Source organism: Arachis hypogaea, chromosome 10 (assembly GCF_003086295.3).
Source record: "Arachis hypogaea cultivar Tifrunner chromosome 10, arahy.Tifrunner.gnm2.J5K5, whole genome shotgun sequence".
NCBI classification, from domain to species: domain Eukaryota; kingdom Viridiplantae; phylum Streptophyta; class Magnoliopsida; order Fabales; family Fabaceae; genus Arachis; species Arachis hypogaea.
In genome coordinates, this window is record NC_092045.1 from 19,531,803 (window position 1) to 19,540,733 (window position 8,931).

An 8,931-nucleotide genomic window follows, 5' to 3' on the forward strand; every position below is an offset into this window, starting at 1 on the left:
TCTGTTTGATTTATGGATTTATAATGTAAGTGTTTTCTTTATTTTAATTCATATTTTTTTCTAGTTTTTCAAGATTGAGTTTCGTTCTTCATCATTAATGGTTAGAAGTATTGTAAAATATTCTAATTATGTCTTGTATTATGTTATTATCTTAGAAAATTTAATATCGAAATTAGGTTGAAATTCATCTCATAATCTTTAATTATTTAGAACTAGTCTTTGAATATGCGACATATAATTCAACTAGGGATAATTTTTGAATATTTTGTGGCTTAAAATTGAAACCATTCTTTGCCTCTTCTCTTAATTAGTTGTCCAAGAGATTAGCGATTAATTAAGTTAAGAAAAATTAAATTACCAAGAAATTGAAATTTGATTATAAATAATTTGTTATGAAAATTTTTTTGCATGAGTTAAAGTAAGAAAACACAAGCACTATTCTTTTTAAGAATCAAATATCTTCAAAGCCTTCAACATTCTCATTCATAGATTACTTCTTAATTCTCTAAGCCTTTTCTCGCCCAATAATCTAAACAAAATAAATTCTATCTTATATGTTCTTTCACTACTAGAAAAGTAGTTATTACAGAGGGATATTTCCGACGGATTTTATCCCACGGAAATACAGACGGAATTACAGAGGAATTTTTTGTCGGAAAACAAAAAAAATGAATTAGCATAAATTACAGACGGAAAAAGAAATCCGTCGATAATTCTGTCGGAAAAATTAATTTTTTTCCATAAAAAATAGTTACAGACGGAAAATCTATCTATAATTAAATAGACAAAACGCTGCATTTTATTAAATTATTATAGACAGCAAATTCGTCTGTAATTTAAAATTTTCCGTCGGAAATATTTGATATTTTAGGTTTATGATGGTTGGGGTTATATTTATCCACGAGCTCCATTCATTCGCAGCACACAAATCAAACCTAGCATTTCCCACAGCGCCACCACCGACGAGCTTCTTCTTCTCCTTTCCTCACCCACAGCGCCACCGCCGGCCACTCTAACCGCCGCAGCTACTTTCTCCTTCTTCTCCTCTTCTTTAAGCACGGAACCAGTAGAATACAGCCCCTGTGTCTCTCGTTCGTAGAACAAAGCAAGCTCAAGCTCCACCACCGCCGTGCCTCTCTCTCCTTTTATTCCCTTCAGTTCTGGCTCGCATACCTTCGCGCAAGCCCTAGCTCCGTGGCGACTAAAATCGGTTCCGCCGTCAGCCGCGGTTCCACCTTTCTCTTGCCCCCTGTTCGAACCGATATGGTGCGTGAACTAGGGTTTTGGTTTTGTGGCAGTGGTTGTTCATCGGAGAGCCACTGGCGATGCTCCTATTCTCAAGCATTCTAAATTCAAGGTGATCTTCGTATTGGCAGCATTATATTTTTCCCAGACTTCAACTCAAAATTCATATGATTTTTTTTGCTTATCGTAATCGCTCTGCTTTCTCATTGTTTATTGTGATCTATGTGCTTTCTCAGTTCCTTTTTTAGTTACTAATTCAAACTTTTGATTGAGGACCATGATTGGTTTGAATCTGAATTATAATTGTTTACAATATTTTGTCAGTATTAGTTTGGGAGGGAACTTGACAATGGTGGATCTTCCTGGTATAACTAGGGTTCCTGTTCATGGCCAGCCTGAAAATATCTATGATCAGATCAAGGATATTATCATGGAGTATATTAGGCCTGAAGAGAGCATTATTCTGAATGTTCTTTCTGCTACCGTTGATTTTACTACTTGTGAATCCATAAGAATGTCTCAGTCTGTGGATAAAACTGGTTTGAGAACCTTGGCTGTTGTAACAAAGGCTGATAAGTCTCCTGAAGGCTTGTTGGAAAAGGTAACTGCTGATGATGTTAACTGGTTTGAGTCTCATCCAATGCTTTCAAAGATTGACAAATCCATTGTTGGTGTTCCTGTTCTGGCACAGAGGCTAGTTCAAGTTCAAGGCATGATCATATCCAAAACTCTGCCCGAAATTGTGAAGAAAATCAATGAGAAGCTGACTTACAAGCTGACTTAATTTCACCAAGATGCTCAACCAGAAGTTCTCCCTCAATCACGGGTACCTCTTCATATCTTTTAGCTGACTTCAAATTAAATTATGCAAAAATATTTATCTAATTTGTTTATTTGGTTCTTGGTTGGAATCTGATTGCGACCAGCGTTTCGATGGGGTCTACTGAGATCCCTTCTCAGTCAACGGAGACTATTAAGATTCCTACCGCTATCTATGAGTTTGGTGCAACCTTCATTGATCATCCCAAGGTGCTTTTCCCCCCTCTGATTTTGCTTAGTTTCGTTTCATTGTTGTAAGTTCCAACACTCATTGACGATGATATTATTGTGCTTGGTGTTGGGGAGAATATTGACTAATGGAAGGCTCAATGCAAGAGTCAAGTGCGACGTCTCTGAAAATCTCACTCTTAAAGCCAATGCTCAGGTATTTATGCTCCTTTTCTATTATAAGGGAAATGCCACAATTTTTCTGTTGTTTATGAGCCTTTGATATTCTGCTACACAATTTCAGAGGAGTCTCAATGCACAACATAAACAGACGTCTTAACATGATGAACAAAAACAGAGAGATATCCCTTTGTGGACTGAAAATGAGGGCTGTTCAGCTTTCAACAGATCACAGCACAAGTATTGAAGAGGTGTGTTTCCTTCTTTTTTTCAGAAAAAAAAAATGTTTTTGTTGATCAATGTAGTAAATAACAAATGGTATTTATTTTGAGAAGCTAAGGAATTGTGGTCACATCTTGAAATTCTGAAATGTGATCCACTAGACATACATTAGTTATTGAATTGCGTTCTACTACTTGGTGCTTGCATGTGTATGTGTGAGTTGTTTGGAATTTGAATAATTTTGTTTATGTTTCAGTTTTTTCTGTCTCATTGACTTTTATTCAAATTTCATCATCATAATATTTTTTACTATCCCTTTTTTGTGAGCAATGTCTGCATATTTTCATATCCATGATTTACACATGCAACACATATTGCAGTCAAGAACAAGATTGACCTTATTATTTAGATGAGATAGCTTGATTGAAACTTCTAAAAATGGATAAGAGCAAATTAAAAGGAAAAGTTTGTGTGGTGCTATTTATGAACATAATTAATTATAAGCCTTTACTAGAAAGAAAAGTTTTCGTATTTTTAAGATGTTGGTTTTATTCCTTTGCTGATTATTTTTTTTTCAATTTTTCTTGCAGGAAGTGTTTAGAATAAGAGCAGAACACCCAGATGATAATCAAGCCATATTGAATGATAGAGTGAAAGGACAATTAAAAGTCACCAGAGCATTTGGTGCCGGATTCCTGAAGAGGGTCAGTTGATCTTCTGACTTTGGCTATCTGAAATTTAGTTTGCTGTACTCCTTTTGTATTAAAGACTCCTCTGATATTAACAAAGCATTGAAGTTAAGGTGCTTTTCTTTTGTGTGGTATATTGGTATCATGGAAGGGAGCATGATAACCATAGTGATTACGGCGTATTTGATGAGAACATGGAAGGGAGCATGATAACCATAGCAACTATTTTCTGCAATTCAGATTTTCACTAGCAACACTTTCAGGTTTCTCTTATACTTGATGGTTGGCATATTTCCTTTTTGTTAAATTACAGTTTAACTTCCTTGGTAAAGATTCTATCAAGTATGAGAATACAATTGAGGTTGAGCTTCCTGTTTACGATGCAATTTTGAAGTTCCAAAAAGGTCAGGAACTGTCTTCCCATCACTAAAAAAAAAAGAAGAGAAAAAGACAAAGAAACTTTATTTGTTACCATTATAAGTGAGAAGCTTTCAAATACATTCCTGTTATTAATTTTCAGATAAGCGCCCCGGTGATGATCTTTTTGACAAGTTGGATACAAGTAAATTAAATGCTCATCTGAAGGAACTCATGCCTGGCCTAACTGCAAAGGTCTTCCGTACATTCAATGCATCTATCACGTTGGATGATATGGTAAGAACTGCTTTATTGAAATGGCATGTTCTGTGTTGTAGCAATTGGCATTTGTATATTTTGTTAATAATTCTATGTCTGACATTGAAAGTGCTCTTTCGTCCACCCTTATCCATTTAGGTTAGAGGGCAATTTTAACTATTAAAATTTTCTATTAGCTTTTAATTTTGGCACCATTGGAATATTGGATTAGTTTACATGTCGAAGGTCATAAAAATGTACAAAGCACAGAACTATGTGCCAATAAACATGGGAAAAAACACAAAATCTTCTCTTGGAGCTACTCACCATGAAATTCTATAATAAATCCTTGTGCTTCTAGATATATTCCAAGTGGAAAGTTCATTTCTTATGTATTTATGATGATTTCTTGTGTTGGATTATATATGGACATGCATGCTTAATTTTCCTGGAATCATGTGACAACAGTTGAATAAGGAAACTAAAGAGGGTGATGTTGTCGAAAAGATTCTTGTTTATCAACATGCAAATAAACAGGTAATTTCACTAAGTGATCAATTCTTTATACCAATGATATTGCAGTTGTGTAATTTTTTTTTTCATGTTCAAGTTTTATTGACGTGTTTTCCGTAAAAGGTTGCAATCATTTGTAATCATCAACGCAGTGTTTCAAAATCTCACTTGTCACAAATTGAAAAGTTAACAAACAAGATTGGTGAGCTTCAGGTAATGGACTTGTTACTGGGTGAATTTCTTGATTGATATGCTTGAATTTTACAGTAGACTTGCCTTGTGGCTCATAAACATATAATTGGATTTGGCTTAATCTTGTAGGATGTTCTGAAGGAGCTAAAGACAGATTTGGACAGAGCAAGGAAAGGAAGGTCCCCTCTAAAGGGTTCAGATGGAAAGACAAAAAGGAACTTGGCCCCTGAAGCGTAATATACCTTTTCCGAAATTCTTAATGATTGCTTTGATTAGATGTGATGTATAATTTTGGTAAATGTAATGCACAGGCTAGAGAAAAGATCTCTCAAACCAATGCAAAGATTGAGAAAATGGAACGTGATATGAAGACAAAAGAAGATCTGAAAACTGTGGCATTGGGCACGTCCAAGATAAACTATCTTGACCCTAGGATTACAGTTGCCTGGTGCAAACGGAATGAGGTTCCCATTGAAAAGGTGCTGGCTTCTTTTCTTGTATATGAAAAGTTATTTTGTTGTGTTTCAGCATATTTTTGGATAAAATCATTAAAAATCAGTTTTTGCATACCTGCATTAATTTTAAAAAATCATTTAAATACGAAACTGAATATATAAGAAAATGCATGAATGAAGAATGAAAGATACCTTGTGAAAAGAAGAGTCTGTAAATTAAGTTATTAAAGAAAATATTAAAGAAAAAAGACTTTTTATTGGTCAACTAAGTGGAACATTTGGCTTGCTGCACTTTCTATAGTTTTGAGATTAATGACCTTAATTCAAAGCCAGTATATGGTGAGCATGATCATGATTTTCCTGTCCGGCCAATGAGAGAATTTCCTGTCCAATTTTTCTTAAAGGTTATTGTAGGAGAGATCAAGCACTCCCAAGCTGCTCATGTCACCAACTTGTGGAGGGACTTTTCCAGTGAGTTGATTGTGGGAAAGATCAAGTGCTTCTAATTTCAACAGATTCCCAAGAAAAGTTGGGATTTCACTTGAGAGATTGTTGTATCTGAGGTCTAAATTGATCTGGAGATTTTGGAGTTTTTCAATTTCTGTTTTAGTATGGAAAATAACACAGCTTTTAGTATAGTTGATAGTTTTAGTATGGTTGAATAATACATTGAGGATTATAGTTGATGTATCAATACATTTTGTTTGTATTTTGAATTATATTGACTTGTTTGTTTATTATAGTACTTTTCTTTTAGTTTGATAATACAATGAATTTGTTTATTTTTTTGAAATATTATAAATATTTGAATACAAATTAGATAAAAATTTGTATTAAATTTATATTTATTTTGTATGAAAACAAGTTAATTTTGTAATTGAAAAAATAAAAAAATTCTATTTTACCTTACTGACGGATTTACAGACGGATTTTCTGTCTGTAATCAGAGTGTGAGATCATTTTCCAAGGTTCAAATTACAGACGGAAAATTCGTCGAAAAATCTGTCTGTAATTACAGACGAAAAATCTGTCTGAAAATCCGTCTGTAATTACAGACAGAAAATCCGTCGGAAAATTCGTCTGTAATTACAGACGGGAAATCCGTCTGAAAATCCGTCTGTAATTACAGACGGAAAATCCGTCGGAAAGTTCGTCGCCTTTGGGAAATGGATAGAAAATTTACAGAGGGAAAATCCGTCGGTAACTGATAAAAATCTGTCTGTAATTTTTCGACGGAAAAAAAATCCGTCGGTAAATAATTTCCGACGGGGCTTTTACAGAGGGACAAAATTCGTCGGTAATTTCGTCGGTAACCAAAAATCCGTCTGTAATAAAGAGTAAATCCGTCTGTAAATCTGTCTGTATTAATCAATTTTCTAGTTGTGTTTCTTTTCTTCAAGATCCACAATTCTCTTGCCAATATTTGATTGATCTAATTAGATATTCAATTAGATATTGCTTGCCTTAATCTATTAATTCTCATGGAAACAATATCCATTCACCGTAATATTACTTGAACAATTTGGTACACTTGTCAATATCTGAACACACTAATTTTTAGCTCATCAAGTTTTTTGCGCTTCTCTAGAAAACGGTCATGGAAGTGGTCTCGATTGGAGGGGGTCGCCTGGCACCTCCGAGAAATTTATGTGCTTAGCCTGCTCAGGAGACAACCCCCCGTCGCTCATGGCTCGTGCACTCTCTCGTCTCTTCCTCTGTGCCAAGGAAGCCAAGGAAGCTTCCATCCTCAGCTCGCATTTTTTTTGGGGCTATATATCTAGTTTATAGTTGAAGTAACATCAAAAAGACAAATATTCTAGTTAGACATCTTTTCGAATTGAATTACAATTAAAAAAATGGCTACTAATGAAATGAATTTATTTCTTTGTTCTCTTTTTTGCGATTATGAAAATATAAATAATTAGTACTATCTCTATTTTTTTATTAGATTTGAAAAAAAATCATTTTTATCATTTTTTACAAATTATATTTATTTTTTCTAAAATAATTTTTGGTTGCCAACGGTATTTTTTAATCTAATAAGTCAAAAACTAATTCGTCGCAAATTGAAGCACTATTTAAAAATTTATCGTTGACCAATGAGTTATTGTCTACGCAAAGCAGAATTCAAACCCTCCAATATTTACATAAATAGACTAATGAACTAATCAGTAGACTAATCTAGATTGGTTTCTCCAAATCAAACTTTGAGGTTGAATTGAAATGATATGTGCCTAGTCCAAAACAAGGATAATCACCATGTTCGAATCCCTAACCAAATGCTTTGTTCCAAGGTACTTTAATATGGTTAAAAGGTTAGAACTGACTTTGCTTTTGTTTTTTTTAAGATTATATTCTCAACCTATTCTTTTTAGTTCCTTTGTGTTCATTGCTAACCATTGTCATCAAGTTATTAACCATTTAATATTGAAAACTAACCTCCAATATTGAAATCATGTCATCTTCAGCTTTGCATACATGAAAAATCAATTCAAAATATTCAACAATAAATTTCTGTATCACTTGTTAAGATTTTAGATAATTTGAGCAATACAGAAGCAAAAATTAAAATAAATTCTCTTGTACTATTTTGTTATTCCAGTTTTTGTTTTTATGATATTCTTTTTATTTAGAGTAAATAGTCATTTCGACACTTAAAAATTCTAACTTTAATAAAATAGATTCTAATTTTTGTTTTTAATAAAATAAATCTTTAAATATCATTTTTGTTTGACCAAAATATACTAATTATTAACTCATCGCTGAGGATGTTTAGGCCATTTTATCAAATAGAACTGATATTTGAGATTTATTTTGTAAAAAATAAAAATTAGAATCCATTTTGTCTAAATCAGAATTTTTCACAAGGCAAAATAGCTATTTAAACCAATTTAGCAAGACCTCATGGTACATGATAATTGGGATATAAGTCAACTCCTCACAAATGAGAGTAAACAAAAATAACTATAATTAATTGCAGTTGAGTGAAGATAAAATGAAAAGAGAAGAAAACGGAAAAAAAAAAAAAATAAAGAGAACAATGCAATATAATAGTAGGATGACTAATGAGACAATGATAAACATGTGTATAGAGAATAATAAAACACAATGATAATGTGTGATACAATAAGAGTGGGAGAATATAATAAAAATATAAATTAATAATTTAAAAAAAATAAAATATTTTTTATCCACTATAATTATGAATAAAGATAACGGATGCTTTGTATATGAATTTTTCATCTGCTTTAAATTAAATATTTTGAGAAAATAAATAAATAAATTAATAACATTTATCATTATTAATTTAAAAATAATGTTTATAAATTTTTAACTTAATTTTGTTATCTAACTACAATATAATAATTTTTATCATACCTTATTTAAATTAAATTTATTAATTTTATATATTTTAAATATTATATAACTTTTGCAATTTTTATAATTATTTTTAAATAATCTTATATTTTTAATTTTTATCAAATTTATAATTTTTAAATAAATATAAAAATTAATTTCTTAAAATAATAAAAAGCGGCGGAACAGTTACGATACTTATTGAATGACTAATAATTATTAACATATTAAAACATACGGCTAGTTTGGTTGAGTGGCAAGTTGTTGAGAGTCAAGGGAACTAACATTTCATGGTCAATAATCAAATCTCTCTTAAGAATTCTTCTTTGCACGTCTATCGATGCACCAGCAGGTCAATAATCGGTTTTGATGATCGATTAACACAGTTTAGCTTGAGTCGGTCATTTTTTAATGAGTCTTCGACTAAGTTGATCAGTTTTGATGGTGTACATCTATTGATTAGTTTGATGACTGAT

General features: G+C 32.2%; 2 protein-coding genes across 6 annotated transcripts; both read left to right on the forward strand.

Moving 5' to 3' along the window:
* The first annotated feature begins 896 nt into the window (after positions 1 to 896).
* On the forward strand, positions 897 to 5,840 carry LOC112715331 (DNA topoisomerase 1 alpha). 5 transcript variants are annotated; one of them, XR_011866494.1, is made up of 14 exons: positions 897 to 1,357; positions 1,570 to 1,846; positions 1,937 to 2,071; positions 2,172 to 2,274; positions 2,371 to 2,449; positions 2,537 to 2,663; positions 3,225 to 3,338; positions 3,637 to 3,727; positions 3,844 to 3,977; positions 4,407 to 4,475; positions 4,575 to 4,664; positions 4,773 to 4,876; positions 4,955 to 5,122; positions 5,503 to 5,840. XR_011866494.1 is itself a non-coding variant. In XM_025767089.2 (13 exons), exons 4-13 carry the CDS (start codon positions 2,382 to 2,384, stop codon positions 5,602 to 5,604), a joined length of 1,062 nt encoding a protein of 353 aa, XP_025622874.1. In that variant the 5' UTR covers positions 897 to 1,357; positions 1,570 to 1,846; positions 1,937 to 2,071; positions 2,172 to 2,381; the 3' UTR covers positions 5,605 to 5,840. The 5 variants fall into 5 exon arrangements, 1 of the variants encoding a protein (XP_025622874.1); XR_011866495.1 differs by having other exon boundaries at positions 904 to 1,357; positions 1,621 to 1,846; XR_011866492.1 differs by having other exon boundaries at positions 2,172 to 2,449.
* On the forward strand, positions 1,595 to 2,029 carry LOC114924529 (dynamin-related protein 4C-like). Its single transcript, XM_029289375.1, has one exon. The coding sequence runs from the start codon at positions 1,595 to 1,597 to the stop codon at positions 2,027 to 2,029; it is 435 nt and encodes a 144-aa protein (XP_029145208.1).
* Positions 5,841 to 8,931: the final 3,091 nt, after the last annotated feature.